The following is a 23,911-nucleotide window of genomic DNA, read 5'->3' as shown; positions in this document are numbered from 1 at the left end:
CCTAACTTCAATGGCATGTCTATTCATATTTAAAAAATGTTTATAGAAAAAATATAAGTGGATGAACTAACAAACAAGAGAAATGAGTGCACTTTAAATTTCACTTTTTTAATATTCCAGTGCGCAATGAAAAAAAAAAAATATTAAAGAAAAATAGATATTAAAAAAAAAAATTTTAAAATAAAAATAAAAAACGAATAGATGCTGCCGTGCTCATCAACTGGCCAAAGCATTCAGATGTGAAAAGTCTCTCGAATAATTTATCAATTTCGTATAATTATTATGTATAAAAGCCTTAACATTATTTCATGCACTTTTACATAAAACCACGCGTGTGCAACGATATGCTATACGTGTATGGGTGTGCATGTGCTTGTAAGCATTTACATTAATGTATTAAAATAACTAAATATTCATTGCCCCTGCAGGCGTAACCATCTGTTATCTGTACACATTTATATGTAAGTATGTATGTATGAATGTATATTATAATTTATATTTCTTGTCAAATATTCAATACAATTTTTAGAATACATTTTTGTGTTCTCCTTTATTCAAATTGTTTACTTAAGCATGATCGTCGTATTGGCATTATTCTCACTCCTTCGCAATCAAGCTTAACTCATTTACTTAAAACGTGCAAAATAATATCCAATTTTTAATATATGCTTTTTTTGTTTTTGTTTTTTTTCGCTGCTTATTCTCCTCGATAATTACTTACAAAATCTCCACTTTGAGACCAGTATGATAATTCAATGAAAAAGTTTGCCGATGTAAGTACCTACATTTAAATAAATATACGTACATAAAAAAATTGTGAAAAATAAATTTTAACATTAATTTGTGTTAAAAAAATATCATATAATATTTTAGGGTAAAATAATTCTAATTACTATTTCAAGTATAAGACAAACTCAAAATAAGTTTAATTAATATAGAAAATAGGAACGTTGTTTATGAAACTTAATTTTGATATTCTTAAAGTTTTTCCACGGGCTTAAGGAAAGTTAGCAGAGAATGGTTTCGTCTCTTGCTGGTCTCAAATGGGAGTTTATGCAATAAATGGTGATTTACCTGTTCTCTAATTTAAAATTTATTTTATTTTTTTATCATTTGTTTTCACACAACCAACCTTGGGTTAGCTTCAGTTTTTACTTTTAATTTTTCTTACACACATTTTTGACCTTGGGTCAGAAATTCTATTAGCATCATCTATTTTTTGTTATTATTTAATATATTTATATATATTTTGTAATACGTTGTTAATTCTGATTATACAAAAAGAAGCAAATCTGTTAAAATAATGCATTGCACTACTTTTAGAGATAAATTAAATGAAATGTATAAAAACAATATTCACTAAACAGGTGCGACAAAGGTTTTTATATTATTTCGTTTTACATATTTCAAGCGTACTTCGATTTGTTTCTTCATATAAATATTTAAGCAGGTTAGTCAACGCTTTATTACGGAAAAAAGTTCATTTAAATTAATAGTTCTAACGAAAGAAACGAACTTTCGATTTTCAAATTGTGTGTAAAAATAAAATATTTAGGTATTATAACAGTAATTATGTATTGACAAAATTTGTCCGACGTTTCAGCTAGCGCGTAAGCCTTCATTTGGTTCGCACTCAACTTTCAACTTAGTGGCGGCACTATTCCAGCATTTTACCGAAAAACAAAATATTTAGCAAATCATTAAACGATAACTAAATTTGTTGAGAATGTAGCGCCGCGGCAGTGGCAGCCGATATCGAGGGTGTGGGTGTCGTTGTTGTCGTTGGTTGGGTACCGGTTATCGGATTTGGATTTGCTGCCGAATTGTTATTATCCTTAGTTGCTGCCGTGCTGGGTTGGGCTTTAATTGGAGAACTGCGGCTATCACTTGTATCTTCCTTCGCGTCACTCCTCTCAATGCAATGCAATGCCTTTGCCTCTTTTTTGCCACCTGAAGCGCCAGAAGTTGGACCGGGTGGTGAGGCCGAGGTTGTTGCAATGGCTGATGCAATTGTGCCTTTTTTGCACATCACTTCGGGTACATCTGTACTAGTTTCGCAGTCTTCGCCGCCGCCACTGCCGCCACCGCCGCTCGCTGCTGCGGACGTTGGCGATGTGCTACTTTCGTCGCGTTGCATCAGCACGAGTATACTCTTGATGTAAGTCTCCATAGTCAGCAAGAGTTTGATACGTTTTTCGTGCTCCTCGAACAAACGCACCTCAGCAGGTTTCTTTTGTATGCTCTTGCATTGCTCCACAAGTATTGCGGCAGCAGTGGACGCCACAACAGTAGTAGTACTGCCGTGACTGTCATCCGCTACGTTCTCCTCGCCGTCCTTACTCAACATTTTTGTTGGTGTTGGTGTTGTTGTTGGCGTTTTAGTCACCATTTCTTTAGGCTCCTCATCATTTTTCTTGTCATTCTCCTTTTGCTCACCCATATCACTTTTTGCGTTCATTGCTTTGGCAGTGTTTTCTTGGTCATTTCCCAACTTAGCATCGCTATTTGCATTCTCACTACTATCACTACTGCCACTCTTGCCATTAGACGGAGATTTATCAGTTTCCATAGCCTCTACTCCTTTGTTGGCATCCTTGGCATCTTTTTTCGCATCAGTCTCGGCGTCCACCTCCATTGGTACGCCTTCAGCAGCTTCTTTCATGTCGACCAACTTAGAGGGCGACGAACTTTCCGGTTTGACCTCCGCTGGTAGATCCTTTGAATCATCTTCATCCATTATTGCAGATGTCTTCTCAGTATTAGGCGAATCAGTTACTTTGTCCACTTTCTTGTTTTGAGTAATTTCCAATTCAGCTACTTCTTGATAGCGAGAACTCTTATAAAGCAAAGCCTTCAGCGATCCTCTTAACTGTTTGCGGACGGAAGCCGGTATACCTGTGCATTGTGCTATCACGCGTATGGCAAACAAATCGCCGCAAAGATCGTCTAGATCCTCCTTCGAGTGCATGGAATAACTGATCGTGTATAGAAGGCGTGCAATGGGCAACTGGGCGGATATCTAAACAGTAGAAGAACATAAAAATATGCAATTGGTATAAGTAAATTCTTAAACCGATAAAATAAATTTATAAGAGGAAGTGAAAAGTAATTTTGTCTCCAAAAGCAGCATATGTAGCGTCGAATTTAAATTATATGAATATTAGGATTGATGTTGTCATACAAATGGCGGGTCCTACAGTTTGATATTACCTTCGAAAGGCAGATAATTGTTTATGATTAGTGTTTTAAGCCTCCCCGAGTATATTTATGTGGAACACAAATTTGGACTATAACAGTATCCCATGTAGCTATATTTCAATGTTTGTATCTAATAGGCGTCAATTAACGCGCGAAAGGAAAAAGGAGTAGGCTATAGATATATAATTCGTAGATAGAATAATTCGGTAGTGCCTGAATTTTGCCTTCAACCATCGCTGTAATATACTCGTGGGTGTTATAATTTTGACGGCGCGAAATTCATTGGCAAGAAGTTTATATTTTCGAATTATAGGGAAGGGCTTTTACGCATATCGGACATCGGTTCGGTATGCCGGATATGTTGAAGTTTAACCTCTGACACATTCAAAACGTAGTTCTACTGCCCATAGGGTAACTTCTTGCCGAGCACTATTCCTGTCAAGGAACGTAAGGACCTCACTTTGGAGGTGGATTTTGGCAATACCAATACCAGTCCTGTTCTGACTACGATGCTACGAGAGATTTACGTCCTACAAGCCGGCAGCTGCTAAATTGGTGCTGCATTCTTAGATTAATACCGGCTGCTCAATCGCGTTGTATGTTGTCAAAAAAGTATCTTGCCACAAAAGGTGGTGTCTGTTGGCGCTTTAGTATTTTAGTTACGATTGCGGTTACTTGCGATGCGAGGGAATAGATATTACGTATTTCCGCCCGGTACTGGTGTCGCATCATCTACATTTCCTAACTCCAGCTCGACCTACTTCCTAAATAAATAGCAGTACGAAAGAATACCACCTTGTCTTTGTCGTTTCCCGCGAATATATTGGGGCTACATATTTTACACAAAGAACTGTACGAGTAAAGCCAATATTTTTATTAGATTCCCAGGCTTTTAGTAGCTCGAATAATTTTGGTGACTGCTGTACGATATTTTACTTGGAAACTTATTAATTTCGCTCAATGAATGAACCGAAACTATAATAATTTGAGATTACAGAATTGCACAGGTAGATTCGACATTGCTTGCAGAAAAGCGGTCGTGATAAAAAATGTTGAATTAAAAAAAATCTTTTGTGACACTTTTAGAACACATCGAATATAAAAACTCCGCCTCTTAAAATCGATCGCGAAATAAAATTAATTCTTAGTGGTATAATGCAACTAAAAAAATTAATACGTGATATACACTTACCTTGGGATAATAGATTTCTAAGAAGTTTCTTATGTAATGATCACTGAGCGAGACTCTTTCGTCCCTCAATATTATGTGTATGTATTCCACCAGGTACTGATTGTTGATCAGCAACTCAGCGTATCTTTAAATTAGAAAAATACAAATATTTTAACAAACTTTATTATTGAAAAACGCAAAGCGAGTTCTTTTAACATACTTATTTGTGCTTTTGTTGTTGTAAATGCCCACCCAAAATTTGGGGAACAAACTGAAATGCAAAGGTGCCGCCTCGATCGCCACCAAGCAACTTAACTTCACCAACGTATCATTTAATTGATTTGTATTCACCGCCATACGCATCATCACATCCAAGAAGTCATGGTAAGGTCGATAGAAAGCCTCAACCTGTGCGTCATACTCTATGTCGACACCTTTTTGCAATATCTCACCATGTGGTATACTCATTTGCACCATAGGGCGCGGTGGACGCGGCGTATTTTTGGACATAGTTGGCCATGGCGCTTTAGTGCCACGTCGTGGAAAATATGGTCCCAATGGGCCAATATTACTCGGCGCATTTGCCACCGATAGATGGCAATTGATGAGTATGGGCGCCAGTATACTAGTTACATCCAAACTGGGATTGCGCACCAACTCTTTAAGCACGTCTAACGATCGACGACAAATTTCTGGTGGATTGAATGTGTTGAGGAAAGTAGCCAATCGCTTGACAGCGTCAGGCAGTCGTTGTTGTTGTTGCTGCTGGTGTTGCAGTTGCTTTTTGCTAACGCTAGCTGCAACCGATGGGGCGTCCAGGCGCGTACTCACGCGTAACGTTTTCAATAGCAATACCAACTCGCTAAGTAGCTCCTGCAAATCGCCAGAAACATGACAAGCCGTTGCTTCGTGATGCATGGAATGTAACGTGTGCAACGCCTCGAAACACATCTCGATGCCGCCATTGTAGATGACGAGAAGTCGATCTTCATCGTTATCAACTAAAGGGATGCAATTTAAAAATTAGCAAACTCATAATGAAAAATATATACATAAATATCGTTACTAAAATGCAAAAATGCACAACATAAAATTTTTTTTTAAAAAGGTCTTTTTTAATTTTCTTTCCAGTTATTCAAAGCAATTTGGGGCAAAAACAAAAAAAATATCATTCTATAACTAATACAAAAATACGTTAGGTCAAGTTTTATAAAGTTTCATACATTTCCTGTAAAATTTAAAAAAATATGTATAGCCGCCTGCGACTCGCCACTTCTCTGCTCGCTTTGTTTGGGCTTCGCTCACTTCACGAAAAATGTGCTTGCGTGTGTGCAACAAAGTTATCGAGCAGTATTCGCCACTAGTGAGTATAGTTAAACCAAGGAACGTTAAACAGGTAGCAACAGTAGAGCAAAAACAACAAGTGTAATGTATTTTGCTTTTGTAATGTAATGTAATGAGTAATGCATTGCTTTATTCAAGATTGATGGTTTAAAGTAACTAAAACAATCATACTGCTGCTACCTATTTAATGTGACTTGGGTTCTACCTCATAAAACTGGTAAAACGTTCCATATTCAATGCGGCCAACTCTCTTTTCAGATATTAGGCAAGTTTCAATTTTATTAGGCATCTTCTTTTCGCCAAGCGTTAGCAAGTAGCGAATAGATGAAGCAACTGGTGTAAATGAACGCTGGGATAGAGCTGCCTTAAATTACGTGTGTTTATACGACAGTCAGTTATACCAGTTTAATGAGGTACAACTTTACTCGCTAACGGCGAATCTGACTCGATAACTTTGTTGTTGCTTTGGCATGACAATTTTTCATGTGATGACTTTGAGTGTAGAAAATCTTAAGTTTGACCTTTACGAGCCCCATTGCAACGTCTGATTCACAAGTGTCAAATATGACTGACGTACGATGCCATTTACAAAAATTATAAATCTTCCAATAGGGTGATTAATTTTGTGCCACCTTGTATATACATATAAATTATTGCCGCGTGCACTTCCATGAGGTGTCTAGGTTTATATCAGCAGCTTTTAAACTCAGAGGTTTGCCATTGTCTGCCGTGGGGCGCCCGCAATTAGAAAAAAAAATAATTCTATCATTTTTTATTCCATGCACCGACTTTCGAACCGGGGCCCAACCCAATGGAAGTCACACACCAATCCATTAAGCTACAGCGGCGACCTCTATATGTACATTCAGTTTATAAAATATCAAAGAATAAATAAGATTTTGAAATTTTACAGGAGTAGCAAAAAAACTAATTTATATATTAGCTATGAAGTCAATATTTCTAGTGTTAATTCTATAAATTTTTTTTCGTGGAGTAGTATTTTAGAATATTAGTAGATGTGTATTTACTTATGTTTGGTGCTTTTTTTAAATAAAAAAGTACATGATTATTTGGAAATTCGAACATACCCAAAATTCGCAGTGCATTTATGAGTGTGCCCCAAGAAACCCGCGCGTCTAGTCCAGTCAAGTACGCCGAAAGTGTTGTGCGTCGGAATGTAGTCACTTCGTGTTGTTCCTGTTCGCTTGCGTCCGGATGTCTTGCGGCAAACAAAGTCATGAGCTTGAACAGCTCATCGACTGCAGCTGCATATTGTGTCGGATGTGGTGTTATATTCTTGAAAGCCCACTGCAAATTCTGATGTGCCGCAAGTTGCCGGGTGAGTGCTCGACTCTGTTCGCAACACAAACGCAATAAACCGTAGTAAGCCGGCAGCATGGAGCGATTATAGGCGACTATCTCGGAATCATCATGGTCGGCACTATAAATAGTTGAAAATGAAGTAAATACAAAATAAAAACAAAATAAAAAGATTTTGCTTACAGAATGTAATTAAATGCAATATTTCGTGTTATTTCATGACAGTTTGCCACAATTAGCGCATTCTCAGGACAATCGACAATGGAGTGGTGCCAAAATGCGAGTAGCGCGTGTTTATTGTGATGCGCTGGTACGCTGGGCTCCGACAAACGTGGATGGAATAGATCCCATAAAGCTCTCATATACGGTCCAATCTATAAGGTTCAATTTAAATTTTAAAATAACTCAGTGCTGACTTAAATTATACTATGCAGCAATACCATTAGTTTTTCAGTCTTTGAAACCATGCAGTAGCTAAGTAAGCTGAAATAAGTTGTAAGCTTAGTAGTGCCATGTATTCCGATGTCTGCATAAGCACGAGCCGGTCGCAGAAGCCGTAATAATAGATTGACTATGTTGTGTAAAACAATTTGAGCGTCGCTATTCAAATCACTGCAAAGAATAGAAAATAATATAAAAATTATAAACAATTCCACTATCGAGCTTACCGATAAACATGCGCCGATAATTTATGTAGTGAATGTGTGCGGAAGTTCGCCCTGAAGGGTTGTGATGGCACCAACGATACAAGCAAATAAGCAGCAGCTGTTGTGTAATGACAAAAATATTAGTTGATCATTTAATACTCTAAATAGAGAAACACAAAAATACGCACCATTGCGCACACGTGAATTGTTGTGCGCCAGCAAATATTGTTCCACCCAATTATCAGCCGATTGTAGGATCCACGCATGTGCAATTTTGTTTTTGGGCGCTTGGAAAGCGAGCCAATCGAGCGCAGACTGAGGACAATACTCTGCCGCATCCCAAACACGTTGCAACACCAATTGGGAGAAACATGGCAAACCGGAGGGACCACCTTGAGTTTCGGTAAGTAACGTGAGCAGCTTGAAGAAAGGACCACAAAGTTCCGTGTGCTTAGTGACGGACGAGAATAACATGGTAATAATCTGATTCGCCAAACGATCATCCCAACGACAAAGTGCATGTATCAGATGCTTAGTCTGATGCGGATTAATGTTATCCTTGATTTGTTGGTATAAGAATGGAAAACCCTGTCGAAAATTGGATAGTTGAAAAATAAGTGAAATGGCAAACAGTAATCTTAAAAATATAAAAGAATCTTAAATCATAAAAGAATTTTAAATTATAAAAAAAATTTAAAATATTAAGTTTTTTAAACAGCAACAATATGACTATTATTATTAATGAAGATGAAAGTAGGTAAAATCAATATAATTAAAATGAATCGTTTATTTTGTAAGAGGTGTAAGTGCATTTTTTTCTATTGAGATCAAACCTACATTTTGGTATTGACAAGTTTGGACTATTTATTTATACTAAAGGCTCTTTCAAATGTGAGGCCTAGATGTCAGTAGTGAATAATTCCTAGACAGTACCTTTTTTATGTAATCTTTGACATGGAACAACGCGATAAAATTATTAAAACTTACTTTGGAAATATCCGATCTTTAAGAACTTAAAATTCATGAGTTTTTCGTGGAAATAATCGTCCGAATGAGTCGACAATTCAGAGGTTGGTGAAAAAATTTCAAGAAACTGGTTCGGTTGAGGATGGAAAAAGGTCTAGAGAATATTGCTGCTGTAGCGCAAAGTTTTGCAGAACAGCCTGCAACATCGATAACTCGCCTTCTCAACAATTACGCATTCGGCATTCATAAATCGACTGTTTGGCAGATATTACCTGTAGACGCGCTCATGGTGGACATTTAAATGATGCAATATTTCACATATCAAGAGCCGTATTTTGAATAAAAATAGTGAAAAATTAAATAAAATAAATTTCTATTATAAAACAACATCAAAGCACGTCTTTGAAAAACCCTTTAGTATCGCCAGTGTCCAAAAAAACAAGTAGTAGGCTTTATCAACATTCAATAGTGTTAAATATGTACATTTTTTTAAGCCTGGTAGCGATCCATAAAAATGGGTTTACAATTTTGAAATTTCCATTTTGACCTTTTATTTTCTCCATTTGATTTGTTCACACGATATGTGATTTAAGTTCGCATGGGAGGTGCCTCGCCCTCTTTTCCAATACCTAATACTTTTCGCCTTAATTACGACATTCGTAATTTATGTAACTGAATTAAATTTCAGTACCTTAACATAAACGGTTCTAGAGAAAAACTATTTGACAGTTTCAGTTTGTGTTTTAATGTATCAAACTTAGCTTTTGTGATTCCGGAGAAAAGCAATTTTGAAAATTCAGTTTATATTTTTCACGCCCCCTATATATCGGTATCAAACATTTTTGCACTAAACAAAGTTATGTATTCAAATCGGTGCATGTTTTTTTGAAATCGAGCAAATCGTAAACTCAAAAATGGGGTTTAAATATTTTAGTGTGGCGTAGTTATATAATAACTTTTTTTATAAGCAAAATAAATCACTCTAATTACAAAATAAACGGTTATACACATATGTATTGTATACTTCTACCTAGGCAATGACTTTGAAAAGTAAAACTTATAGAAAAATCTCTTCGGCGAAACCGAACATAAACCGAACCAGCCCAAGTCCAAGAACTATAAAATTATTCACCTTTTTCATAATATCAGTAATCTTAGAGGTGGAAGCGGTAGCTGTTCTAGTTCAATGACTAACCAAATTTTGTATAGTCTCAATCGAATACTATAATTCCGTCAAACATGTGGCTTTAGAAGTGTAATTTGAAGCAGTTTTAAGTCAACAAGAAACACACATTTAAACTTAGATACAAAAATTTAAACTTAGATTTAAACTTAGCGGATCCAATTCCGTTCTCCATTGTTTTTAAATACGTGCATTTTTTTCTTTGAGAGCATTTCTTATTTTGAAAATTCTTAACTAACGTAATATATATATTTTTTTACAATTTTGAAAATTTTAGAAATTTTCATGTGGCAAAGATACGAATTCCGTCCATTTAAATGAAGAACAAATTTCGGCCAAGTATAAAATTTGCTTCAAATTTCGCGGAGATGTCTCAATTTTGATACGAGTAATCGAATACAGGCGACCGCCGAATGGATTGATGCGTGACTACCATCTAGAATTGAGAGAGAACGTAGGTTCGGATCTTGGTGAAAGACCAAAACATAGCGACCGCACCTCGGCAGGCAATGGCAAACCTCCGAGTGTATTTTTGCCATGAAAAAGCTCCTTATAAAAAATATCTGCTGTTTGGAGTCGGCTTAAAACTGTAGGTCTTTCCAGAAGAACAACATCAAGACGCACGCCACAAATAGGATGAGGAACTCGGCCAAACACGCAAAAAGGGTGTTTGCGCCAATTATATGTACATATATAATCGAATACAGGCGACCTTCGCAGTATATTCGGTGTGCATTATTTTCTTCTAATAGGGATCGCCCCTGGCAGGCATATACAAACTTCCGTAATTACATACTTCCCGTAAAAACTATCTGAAATTCGGCAGTGCATGTGGAACGCTCTATTTATATTTATAGAAACAATATCGCAGACACATCACAAGTCGCGATAGAAGCTTTCCACGAAAATCAGTTCTACGTTACCGAAACGACTCGGATGTATATCCAGTCAAGGACAGTCACTCCAGCAGCATTCCCCGTACATATATTGGAAATGTTTGTGCTGCTACAAAGTTGGAGGAGAAGCTTATCTAAATACCTAACAAAAAATATTTGGTATGTATGTGTATGTATAGAGTTCGGAGTCGACTTGAAACTGTAGGTCCCTCCATTTGTGGAACAACATGAAGACGCATGCCACAAATAGGAGCAGGAGCTCGACCAAACACCCAAAAAGTGTGTACGCGCCAATTATATATATATATACCTTCTGCTCAAATATGAACGAGACGTTATCAATAAAAGGGTCCGCGGATGACATATGGCAAAAATAAATTTTTTGTTTTTTGGTAGGACTGTTATAAGCTTACATGGCAAATTTCAGCATGATATGTCACATAGTTTGTTTTCAGTGCTACTGTAAACAAGTGAAGCTCGAGTGTGTTCTTCGAATTCTCTTTTATGACTTCAATTGTCTCAAAATGTTTTCCACGGAACGGCAACTTGAGCTTGGGAAACTGGAAAAAGTCACATGAAGCCATATCAGGCGAATACGGTGCTTGCGGAACGATATTAACATTATTTTTGTTCAAATAATCACGAACAAGACGTGATGTGTGAGCTGGTGCATTATCGTGATGCAAGAACCATGACTTGTTGTCCCACAATTCCTTCCTTTTAAGACGAATGTTCTCGCGCAAACGCTTTAAAATGTCTAAATAATATTCAGCGTTAACCGATTTTGCGATTTGTGCGATTTTCAAGCACAATTTCCTTTACTTTTCCGATGTTTTCGTCGTTTACTGATGTTGCTGGACGACGTTCATGAGGCAAGTTTTCAACCGATGTACGGCCCTCTTTGAACGATTTGTACCACTGGAAAACACGTTCACGCGATAGAGCAGAGTTCCCATAGGTTGTCTGCAACATTTTTAAGGCGTCTGAAGCCGAAATTTTGTTGGAATAACAAAATTTCAAACAAATTCTTTGTTCAACTTGAATTACCATCGTTAAATTCGAAGAACACACTCGAGCTTGACTTGTTTACAGTAGCACAGAAAACAAACTATGTGACATATCACGCTGAAATTTGCCATGTAAGCTTATAACAGTCCTACCAAAAAACAAAAAAATTATTTTTGCCATATGTCATCCGCGGACCCTTTTATTGATAACGTCTCGTTCATATTTGAGCAGAAGGTATATATACACAGCATCCATACTTCCATAATTCTGAATATTTTGACATACATCTGTTCATATTTATTTCGGTTATACCATTAATTAATTACTCAAGTGTATTGCAACGCCTGAAGCATAAAAAATAATTCCTTATTCAATTCATTGTGCACAATTTCTTACCTTGCCACCAGCTATCGCATTGTAATCCTTTGTCGAAAGGCGCAATCGGAAATCTTGTCCCCGCGAACGTTCCACCAAATTCGCCACCAACGCAATCATTTTGTCCAAAGATGCAGGACGCGTTTTGTCCACTGATAAAGCCTCATCCGATGAATTATCATCGTTGTCGGAACCAACATCGATCTGTAAGCATGGTAAATATCATGAATAAATACTTCACATTTATACACAAATACTTTCATTTGACTTCGTTTACGTTATTCTTATGAATACAGTACTTACACAATCCTGTGTTTTATTGCCTAAGTAAAAGTCCGCAACGCTCTTAATTACATTGATACGTAACAAAAATACCGTCTCTTCATCACCCATTCGTGAGAATTCGAAGAGTAAGCCAAAAAATTCGGACAAATGTCGTAAATGCGCCTTAGCACCGTGTTCCATTAGCAATATCAGTGAACTAATGAAACGTGTTACGCATGAAGCATTGCCCATCACTTCTTTGCCATCATCATCTGTTTCTGTTTTCAAGTATAAATGAGCATGTGAAGATCTACAAAGGCAAAGTGTAACCCACCAATTAGAGTTTAAAAGCTAAATCAAGCGTAATGTGTATTGCGGTTACTTGCCTCAGCCTTTGAATGACATGTATAACAAGCCTCTGAAACATTTGGCGCACCATTTGATTTGGGCATTGTATTAGCACTTGAACTGGCCACCACGGCTCGATAGACATATGTGTGAGGAACCATTCACATGCCTCTTGGCTAGCGTTGAATTGCTTCGTTAACAACTCGATCCAAGGCACCATTGTTGGCTAAAGTGGAAAAAGTAGAAAGGTTTTTGTTTAATATATTTGAAAATGACAAAACCACATCACTCACCTTTTCCTTGGCATGTATGAAAGTTTCAATGAAGAATGAAACTGACAACTTTGCTGCCATGCAAGTGACATCAGTTTGCGCCAACAGAGTTTGTGGAATATGGCCACATATTTGCCACATGAAACTGAAAAAAAGAATAACGCATTTTAAGTTTCGCACAGAAAGCAACAGACTATTTTTTATTTTTACTTGAAATAGGTGTGCTCGAATATATTGCGGTCCTGCAAAAACTGTCTGTTATCCTGCCAAATCCAATCCTCCAATTCCTTATTCAGATGTGATATCTGCAAACGCACACATTTAGTGCCAGCTTCAACTACCATTTTGTTGCTTGCAGCCGATGCAGCAGCTGCCGCCGAAGTGGACGCTTGCGGCTCATTGCCGCCAGCACTGCAGTCACTCGCCTCCAATTTTTTGCTAACAGTCTCTGTAACTTTCGCATCCTTTTCGCTATTGAGCTCACTACCAAGCCTTTCAATATCACTCTTGTTATCTTCATCTGCTCCTTCAATATCCTTTTTGTCGGCGCTTGACTTCACCGCCATTTCAACCTCATCAATTTTAGCACTCATTTTGCCATTGTCCGGTGAGCGAGTGCTGGAGGAAGGCGATGCCAGCAACTCCGAGTGCCGCTGTTTCAAATGCTCTGGCAGCCGACGTTCGTAAAATAACATATAAGCAGAATTGGTTTTCTCGAAACTAAAATCCATGTATTTCTCGGTCACAGAGTCGTAAGTTTTGCTCTGCAAAATTGAAGAGAATGCATATTTATGAGCACTCGAGAACGAAAATTTCTATTATTATTTTATTTATTTTACAATATATTTTCTCAAAATAGTACCGAAAATTGACAAATAAAACAAAATTAAAAAATAATAAAAGTCCCTAGGAGCCAGTGTGCTAATAAAGTTAGGGTTATATTGTATATATCCCCTACAAATAGTAATAATAATAAAATAAAAATAAAAACTATTATTCCCTCAAACTTATTGTATCGCCTTCGAAGTAGACTCCTTCCCTCATGGGAGCCTGCAAACTCTAGAGGACGCGTCCACACTTGGCGGATGCCTTCTAGAAATAGGTAGTAGGGGTGAAATAAAATAGCCCCCACGGAACAAAAAGCTAGACCGCAAAAGGTCGATAAACAATTCTTCTGGACAAAATTTTAATACCCAACGTTGTATTCCCTGACGTTTTTTGGGTGTAAAATCCCACCAAACCCTTTCTAAATTTCAAAAAAGTAGACTTCTTCCGAAATAGTGCACGTATAACACGTCGACTAAAAACGGGTTTCTGAAAACAATAATTTGCATTTTGGAAAGAGAAAAAAATCAGACGGAGCCATATAAGGTGAGGTGGTTGTGGAACTACAAGTACGAGTAGTATTTTTGGAGAAATGGACACAAATTCACGCTATTTTAAGACGGTGCATAACAGCAGTGCTAGCATTTCCTACAAATATACCGTTTTTCGATGAAATTGCTCTCTCAAATGTCGCATAACATCCACATAATACACTTTTTGTTTTTGAATCCTAACAATTTCCCAAAATAGAATTTTTAAATGATCAATAACTCAGTATGTTTTTGCACCGAGCGTTTATTTTGTAAAAGGAATCAAAAAAAGTTACACCTTCAGTTGAATCGTATGTTTTTTGACTAAATTTCATGATAACGGACTGATTTAAAGCTAAAATTGGAGATGTGAAGATTTAAACCTTCCGTTGAATCGAATGATTTTTTACTAAGTTCCATTATTACCGACTGAGTGAAAGCTGAAATTGAAGATGTATACTTGGACTTAAGTATTATCCATCAAACAATCGATATTTTTCACATTAAGTTCAATTCATATTATCAAATCAACCTCCTCGTTGGTATCATTTGGCCACCTCAGAGCCCCGTTAAACTTTTTGTGGGTATCATTATAGATCGATTTTATGTAGGTAAGTCAAAAACGATCCAGACCCTAATGGCGAATAGCATATGAGTCATGCATAAGATAAAGTTTTAAACTATTAACAAGGTCATGAAAGCAGCCACCTGAATGAAATCGTACGCCATAAACGCAAGGCAAACGACCCATTCCTTTTCTACTAAAGCCAAATTTTGCCAAAATAAATTGTTTTCGTTTAATTTTACTTCATTAAAAAAAATACTTTTATATGGATCACCTCTTATATGTATACACTTACTTCAAACAGGACTACCTCAAACTTCATGGCGCATTGACTTACTAAAGTAATTCTAAAAAAACGTCACTTAAAAAAATTAAAGAACATAAAAATTTTGGTATACTAACAATTTGTGTAGAAACATAGGGGTAGGACGGCATTTTCCGTCATTAATTATTGCAACAAATACGGCAAATCTGCAACTCCCGCAGCCACAAAGGCGGGACTTCCCAGTCTGCCCTATGTTATCAAATTTGGATTCTAAATAGGACATGACGGCTATATCCCCAAATATATAATGTATATATAATGTCCAAAAGTTAATTCAACTATTGTTTTCAATCATTTTGCTGCAATCCCGAATCGATTATCTTCATTATATCTGAAGATATAGCAAATGCCCCACCGAAACGTCATACCAAAACCTATTGTCCGCGAAAGGGTTAAGCTTTTGCGCAATAAAATAAATAATAGTGTTTACCGTTGCATTTCAGTTAATAGTTTGGTTGAGGTTTAGTATAATTTTTCGCTTTGTCTCATTTACTTACTGTCATTTCACCACCAAAGCACTCAGCTGCGATTTGTGAAGGGTCAAAAGGTTTCACCTCAGCATCGTTAAACAGAAACCAGCGATCGTGTTGCAGTGCTGATTTGTTCCGCTCTTTAATGAAACTATAGTAATGGCCGCCATCTGCAGTGCCAGTGTGCACGGTTACCCCCACTAGTTCATATCTATTAACATAGCAAAAATAAAATTTATCAAAATTAAATATTTTTCCATTTTGCACATATGAGGCTACTCAGTTTCTCTTTGGTTACTTACTCTAAACATTCCTCAATATCTTCCTCCATGGCTTTATTTGCATTATCAGTGCCCGCATTCTGCTTCTCTAACTCTTGCTTGCGTTTTTCACGTTCCTCTGTGCCCAAATACCAAATAATACAGATTAAATTAAAATCCGCTAGCAGGTAGACAAATGTGTTACTTACCCTTATATTGATGTGGCATTAACGTCTTTTCCACGTAGTCAGTCATATTCAAGAGCATGGGAAATGAGAAATGTGTATTGACTTTCTCCTTCAGCATGGTGACCATATTGAAGGTGTATCGCATGGTATTAAAACATAAAATTTGTGGTAATTTCTTGAAGCAGGCACGTTTTTCCGCACGCACCTTTTTGCCGCATTGCGAGCACGTGTACATGTTGTCGCCCTCAAGCGTATCTTTAACAGTTACCTCGTCAAGTGATTCTTGTAGATTACGCATATCGGCTACCTGACAACGCACTGTGTAGAATTCCTCAGCTGTACGCGAAACGTGACCACAGTCAAGCGACACCACATTGTTGCTAAGTGTGCCGCAAAACAGACGTTTAACAAGATCTTTCAACTCGGGTGTCATCTCCTCCAGCTTGGATACGAGGTCAATGAAAAATTCCGCCATATCCTTTTGTTCGCCAGTATTTAGTGGTTGATGATCCATTTGATACACGCGGCAGAAAGAGCGCGGATTATACGCCTTGCGTTCAGACTCCAATAGGTAGGCGAACATGCGTTGTAACTCTAACAAAGTTGGTCCATGCTTTTGTGCACCCGTCGGCGGTACATTCAGTACAGCAGCGCGCGCTTGTGGCATCATGTAGAGGTGTTGAATGCAGGAGGCCATGTAACAAGTGGCACCTAAATTCGTTAAACCTACATAGCCACATTCGGAGCGACCCTCATCGCGTGGCCAATAATCCCATGGATAGGGTGCTTTGGCACCGGGCGTGTGCTGTGCCAACAGTTTCGCATGCAAAAATACATAATTCTTAGGACAGTTTTTACATAACTCCACCAAAAGATCGTAGGCAGCAGCTCGTGATGTCGCGGATTTACATTTCGGCTTGTGTCGATTCATTGGCGATGGCATATCAAAAAGAAATTCAAAAATCTTATCGATGAACTGCAATGCTGAACTGCTGAACTTAAACGTTGGATCGTATTTGACGAAATTCGACATCAGATTAATGAGTCCGACGAGACCATCGTCCTAACAAATAATAAACCATTTCAAAATATAGTTTCATTAGTATGCATACATGTATGTATATATATGTAATTGGCGTTTACACCCTTTTAGGGTGTTTGGCCGAGCTCTTCCTCCGATTTGGGGCGTGCGCCTTCACAAATTGAGGGGCCTACAGTTTTAAGCCGACTCCGAACAGCAGATACTTTTTATGAGGAGTTTTTTCATGGCAAAAATACACTCGGAAAAAACGTTTTCTATCATTTTGGTATTTCATGCACGGAAATTCGAACCCACGGACTTCCGAATGGTAATCACGTATCAAGCCATTCGGCTATGGCGGTCTAATTAGCCTATCGATTAATAATTCTCAAACGTTAAAAAATATTTGGACCAAATAATGTTTACGTCTCATTTGACATGTTAACAAGAGCAGGTGCCGAAATGAAAATAATAATTAGAGAACAAAAGTTCGCTTTCAAACCTTTCGAAAACCGAGCAATTCTTTAAAATTCCTTTGTTCCAAAATTATATAAACTTAGTTTTTATAAAAAAATTTTGAACACTGTCACCACTTTTAAAAACTGATACATTTGGAACACAAAATGCACCATGACGCTGTTTTAAATAAAACAGCCAATGAAATGAATCATCTTCTTCGTGATTGGCGGAATCACCGCTTAAGCGATTTTGGCCGAGTTTAACAAAGCGCGCCAGTCGTTTCTTTCTCGTGGTAAATGGCGCCAGTTGGAAACACCAAGTGAAGCCAAGTCCTCCATAATCAAGTATTATAATTTATAGTAAAACTTCAAGTTTCTAGCTCCAAACTTTAGTTAAAAATCGTAGATCCTAGGATTCAAGACTCCCCAAGGGTCATCACGCCATATTTATTATTATTAACATAATTACCTGATAACCGTGTCTGGTTTCGAAAAAATCTCGAGACAATATGCTTTGTGAAACGGATTGACAAAGTCGCTCAATATCGATAGCATCTCCTTCGCTTTCATTTTCCAGTGAGCACTTCACCATGTCCGGCGTCATGGTGTCCACAAGACGTGCGAGAAGCCAAAAGTAGTCGCGACACGCTGGCCCATACGGTTCCTTGCCTTCATCCGACAGCAAATACTGCGTGTGTTGCACATAAGACGTCATCTTTTCCGCTAGCGGCAGGAAGGAAATAAGTTTTCGCAGCAACGGTGCCAGCAATACCTGGTAACTTTGTGCATTGCCCAAACAAATACGATAAAGTCCAGCACATATTTCACGACGCACTGCCGGCTCCGGGTCCTCCAAAATGAATTTTTGTACCCAATTGCAATATTCTGGTTGTGTCCAAAGTAGCCGGCGTGCCTCAGCCGACGCATGAACGAAGCTCACCATTATGTTCATTGTGAATTGTACAACTTGGGCACGTCCCCAGAAGCCAGTGCGCAAATGATGATATTGATATGGATATTGGTATTGAAATTGTGTGGTCGGTATTAGTGCGGCATAATTGTGGTAGGCTTCGTCATTAAGTATGGATGCAAGTCGGCGCAGACATGGATCTACGTTCATTAGTTCTAGCATGAAAGCGTGTGGCCGTGAAACCACAACATGCATATCGTCGGCTTGAACTTCCTCGAAGCCTAAAAGCCACAGCACACGCAGCAGGCTGGCCAAGCAATCGTGCCTCCACTCGTTGAGCATTTCTCGAGGATGTGCGCTCTGCTGTAGTTGTCCCGAAATGAAAATTTCATAGAGTAAGCGCAAGCCACCACAACGAACAAACACTTCACTCCATTTCATGTCCAATGTCGCGCGTGCATTGCCACCTGGTGTAACAGTAGCACCACTACTATTGCCACTGCCTCCGCCGGCAGCACTGCTGCTAGTGTCCACAGCGCTAATCACAACTCTGCTCTCTTTCTCATCATTCAAATTGGCATTGCTGTCGCTGCGTTTGAAACGTTTATGTGGTCGACCCACTAATGGTTGATTATTTTCTTTGTCATGATTAGGCGCATCTTCGCTAGCCATTTCATTGCTGAACTCACTTTCAGCGCTGGTACTTCCCAATTCTTTTTGCACAGCTCCATCGTAGTTTTCCTTATGGGAAAACGATTCCAATGCAGTTCCTGCACTGCTACCACCTCCACTGATACTGCCACTACCACTACAACTGCTGCTGCCACCGCTGCTGTTGCCGCTGTTGTTGCGTTTGCTTTCATCTTTTACATTCGAACCTTCGTTGCTATTACGACGCCTGCTCGAGCTCCGCTTAGCACTGCCACCATTTTTACTACTACGCACATATTGATCCATAGGTATCACGTTACCGTTAACGCCACCGCCTCCAAACCCACAACACGTCGAACCATTGCCGCCGCTACCACCCTTTTGTTGCAACACGCTGTTCAAGGTGAGACTTTCGACAATATGCAAAGAGTACATAAATTTTTGCAAATTGGTTGCATCGAGTAACTCGTTGAGTTTCTGTTTGATCTCCTTGCGCTTGTTAGCCTGTTCTTCTTCACTGTTGAAACGTTCGAAAGCATTCAGATCACTGCCAAGCCCTTTGAAGGCATCCAATATCAGTGGATTAGTAGGCAATATTGCCAATATATCCCAGACGCGTCTAGAGAGCAACTGTGCTTTAGTATGCAATTGCAAATTAGAGTTTTGAGGCTTCATATCGCCCAATGTCTGCATTAAGCAAAAAAGCTTTTCGAAGTAACGCGACTGCAGCAATAATACTGTTGGTAGGCATTCTTTCGGCGGTGGCGGCTGCATGGATGGGTGATCGAGATTCGTCTCCTTGCGTCTGGCGCCGCGACCTCCCAAGGACACGTACACAATCTATAACAAATAAAGTTGATTTTCAAATTCACTCTCACAAAAAAAAAGAGTAAATAAAATAAGGAAACGTCAAGTAACCTGATTATCTTTGAACCCGGCATCACCCAAACTACGCTCATCATAGTCCGATGTCAATTCTTGACCCTGCGTTATAATGCGCAACGGACCGTCACTTAGCAAAAGACCCAAAACCGGTGCCGACACACCACCACTACTAGTGCTGCCTTGTAGATTTTCCCACCTTGAAACAGCGGAAAAGTGGAAAAATTACGCCATTATTAAATAATAAAAGCAAATGCCATACCACTTAGATATTTCAGCTTTAAGTTCAGCAATTAAGTCGCAAGCATGCATATGCAGGACGGACTTTTCCGAGAGGCCAGCCGGTTGCAAGACGATACGTATAGCCGGTCCAGAGGCTTCGTTCTTTAAGTTACTATGTGAACAGACGCCTTTGCCTTCGATGGCCCAACGACGCAAATGAAATGCATAGCGTCGACGAAACGTCTCCAAATGTGTATTCAGCAGCATAAGGCCGCGTTGCACACACATAAGTGCATTTTCATCTTCGTTGCTACAATGCAATGCAAAACACTTAAAATCTTAACTTCATCGTATTTTGGGATAGAACTAACCTTTCCAAAGCATTGGTTGCTTGCACCAAATTATCCATACATTGCGATACGAATTCCTTTTCCAAGCGCAATTGTTGCCCCATGTAGTACATATTGATATATTGAATGGCAGCCAAGGAGACCTCTGTGTTGTGCGCGCGCAGAGCGATCTTCCACAAATGATACATACCTACTATATTCGATGATGTCGATGATATTGAGTCGGTTTGTTTCTCGTAATGGGCAATAGCCATGCGAGCTAGACTGCACAATTGCTGAAAGAGGCCCAGTGCCACCATAGAGAATTCTTCAGGACGCAACTCTGGCAACTTTTTCAAGTATAAATGTTGCAATGCATCTATACCCAAGGCATGTTGGTCGCCGCCTTTAGCCTGACTCTGTAACCATGAAAAATAACAGTCGGCACACTCGCTGTCATGTGCTAGCCACTCCCACAATGCATCCACTTGTTCCAATGTTAGTCTAAAAAAAAAAAAAAAAAACGTAAATTAGTAGGAAAATGGTAAGTAAATAATATATGTAATAATAAACATAAGGGAATGAATTCGTTCGACCCAATCGGTGCGTTCATGAAGGCAACAACTGCTTTTCTTTAAGGGGTTACATCTAGTTAGAATTTTCAAAAAATCGATTTTTTTTTTTATTTCATTTTTGTAATGTACATATATTTAAGTAAACACTATGAAAATTTCAAGTCATTCCGAAGATTATTTTTGAAGTTATACGCATAAATGTAACGACGCGTCAGAGCACTTTAAATTAGCTTTTAAAACTTTAACCTTGTTTTTCTCAAAACTGTGTTTTGAAAGTCGGTGACCACGATTTCTCGGAAACGGCTAAACCGGTTAGTCTGAAATTTTTACACCGGCTTCTGAACTATATTTTCTAGTACTTAATCGAAGCTTTTTTAAAACCGATAAACATTTTTTTGTTTATACACAATTTAAGGCCAAAACTATTCCAAAAAATAGATTTTTTTTTTTTGAGAAGCCGCCATTTTGTCAATAATTTTTTTTTTGCTTATTCCTTCGATTAATTACAAGAATATACAATACTTTAATCAAATCCGTTTGGTTTTTTCATTTCAGATAATCCACTTCGGAGATATAGTGGTCACCGTAAACTGTCTTTTTTTGGAGGGGTTCCTGGAAATCTGCTGTAGCAGCTATAAAAACTGTTATTCTTGCAAATAAAATTTTTTTAAATATTATTCAAAGTTACCATAATATGTGTACAAAGGCTTAAAACAATTAATTCAGAAGTTTTCTCAGGAAAATTTTTTTAAAAACCTCATTTTTCAGGGCTTCTAACTAGATGTAACCCCTTAATTGGCGGCAACCATTGTTTTATTGATGAAATGAATATTTTTTATGTTTTCATATTTTTTTTATTATTATTATTTTTTTTAATTTTTTAATTTTCTTCATTATTATTATTTTTTTTTTTATATATTTTTTTATACTTCTTTTTTTTATTTTTTATATTTTTTTTTTTATTGTTTATATTTTTTTATTTTTTATATATTTTTTTTTTTATTTTTTATTTATTTAAATTTTTTTATTTATTGAATATTAAATGAATATTTAGTAAGGCTTAATAAAAAAACTATGGGTTTAAATTTCGCGGGCTATGTACAATCTGTCTAAAAGAAGCGTGACCAGCTTAAAGTCGTGAATACAGTAGATCCTTTTCGCAATACGCATTGTGCGATTAGTTAGTTTTGTGGGAAATTTTTACAAAATGAGTTCCGCGCATGAAAAACGATTTGAAGCAGTGCTCCAATGTATACACCCTAAAAGTCCGAAAGTGGCGCATGTATCTGCAATAAAATATTTGAAGATGTCGAAGACTTTCATAAAAAAATAAGTGCAACGGTAACCGATATTAAAAACTGTGACGACTTCCACGGAGGAGGCCAAAATAATACTTATCCAAAGTAAGATCAGAAGATCATTGACTTCCTTGCATCCAAAGACACGATTCGACTGCTCTCATTACCACACATTGAAAAAAAGACTTGCACGGGCAAAGGTAAATTAAAAACACGGGTGAATCATCTTTTCCGACGAATAGTTACATTTGCCGGAACTGGTGTTCTGCTGACAATAGACAACTTCAACGAACTGTTAAGCATCCAGTTAAGACTCATATTTGGGGCTTCTTCTTCGAAAACGGATTTGGCCGTTTATTTGAGTTTACCGCCAACTTTAATGCAGTTATTACGACTAATAGCAATGTATATGTTAAGTGAAATCCTTTAGGCGGCTATTGAGGCCGATATGACTTTGAAAATGAGTTCCACGTATGAAAAATGGCCAACATCATGACACGTCTTTGCTTGTTCGTGTCCTTTAGCCAAAAAACAACACCGTCATCATGAATCAGACACTATTTTCAACTGACTTGTCTCCCCTTGTGTCTTTTTCTGTTTTCAAAACTGAAAACGTCCAACCACCCCGCTCAGGAAGAGCTCAATTTCATACCAAAAAAAGGTTATCTAAAGTACTCCCGGGTTGGAAAAATCACTTGCATGTGTATTATATCTGAGGGGAGTTACTTTGAAGAGGTCTAAATATACATATGTACTTATACTTATATTATATATTGATGAATACTTTTCGAGAAAAATAATGTCACCTTTTTTGAACAGACTTCGTATATATTTTGTTTGGTAATCGATCAGCTTTTCTTTTGTGAAACATTTTAAAACAAAATATAACTTTTAAAAGTTTTTCCGAAATAATATCGTAAGTACATAGGCAGTTCCATAAAAAAGGAAATTGTGGATTAGTTTTTTCTTAAACTTTGTAGTTTTGTAATACTGGAGTAGTACTGGAGTACTGGTGCTAAACAATTTTACTAGATATTCCGTTTTTGCAAATTGAAAGAATTGTCTTTTTTGTAATTGTACTATATACCGAAAACTATTAGTACTACTTATAGTATAGTATAAAATTTTGGGGAAAATCTAGATACAAGTTTTTCTTTGTTTTTTTTTATTTTTCAGAAACAATGCTAGGAACATCACAGATTTTCCAAAAAAAAAGATTATTTTCTTAAAATCTAATATAAATAAATTAGCGAAAGTTTTCAAAGAGGTGTTTTTTATCATTTCTAAGAAGAAATTCTTCATACAGGGTTTGATTGAAAAGTAATGAGCCTTATTTTTTTTTAAGCAGTTTTATTAAACCTTTTGGCTTATACAACTAATATACTTCAAAATAGGACCCTTGAGCGTCAA

The 23,911-nt window shown here is 37.5% G+C and overlaps 1 protein-coding gene across 1 annotated transcript in view; it reads right to left on the bottom strand.

Annotated features, from left to right (window-relative positions):
• Positions 1–256: 256 nt before the first annotated feature.
• The window catches only part of LOC128855008 (ubiquitin carboxyl-terminal hydrolase puf), a 40,503-nt gene continuing 16,848 nt past the window's right edge, over positions 257–23,911 (bottom strand). The window contains exons 7-26 of the mRNA XM_054089550.1: positions 20,671–21,132; positions 20,340–20,609; positions 20,114–20,276; positions 18,104–20,035; positions 16,177–17,218; positions 16,010–16,106; positions 15,735–15,918; positions 13,203–13,756; positions 13,014–13,137; positions 12,759–12,946; positions 12,412–12,682; positions 12,130–12,312; positions 7,869–8,268; positions 7,702–7,798; positions 7,474–7,645; positions 7,217–7,407; positions 6,802–7,154; positions 4,590–5,370; positions 4,391–4,514; positions 257–3,019 (exon numbers count right to left, since the gene is read on the bottom strand). Coding sequence (XP_053945525.1) covers positions 1,712–3,019; positions 4,391–4,514; positions 4,590–5,370; positions 6,802–7,154; positions 7,217–7,407; positions 7,474–7,645; positions 7,702–7,798; positions 7,869–8,268; positions 12,130–12,312; positions 12,412–12,682; positions 12,759–12,946; positions 13,014–13,137; positions 13,203–13,756; positions 15,735–15,918; positions 16,010–16,106; positions 16,177–17,218; positions 18,104–20,035; positions 20,114–20,276; positions 20,340–20,609; positions 20,671–21,132 — 8,896 coding nt within the window. The 3' untranslated portion in view covers positions 257–1,711. The remainder of the gene's footprint in view (positions 3,020–4,390; positions 4,515–4,589; positions 5,371–6,801; positions 7,155–7,216; positions 7,408–7,473; positions 7,646–7,701; positions 7,799–7,868; positions 8,269–12,129; positions 12,313–12,411; positions 12,683–12,758; positions 12,947–13,013; positions 13,138–13,202; positions 13,757–15,734; positions 15,919–16,009; positions 16,107–16,176; positions 17,219–18,103; positions 20,036–20,113; positions 20,277–20,339; positions 20,610–20,670; positions 21,133–23,911) is intronic.

This window comes from Anastrepha ludens, chromosome 2 (assembly GCF_028408465.1).
Source record: "Anastrepha ludens isolate Willacy chromosome 2, idAnaLude1.1, whole genome shotgun sequence".
NCBI lineage: Eukaryota > Metazoa > Arthropoda > Insecta > Diptera > Tephritidae > Anastrepha > Anastrepha ludens.
The sequence above is the reverse complement of the archived record's forward strand: the minus strand, read 5'-3'. Positions and strand labels throughout refer to the sequence as shown.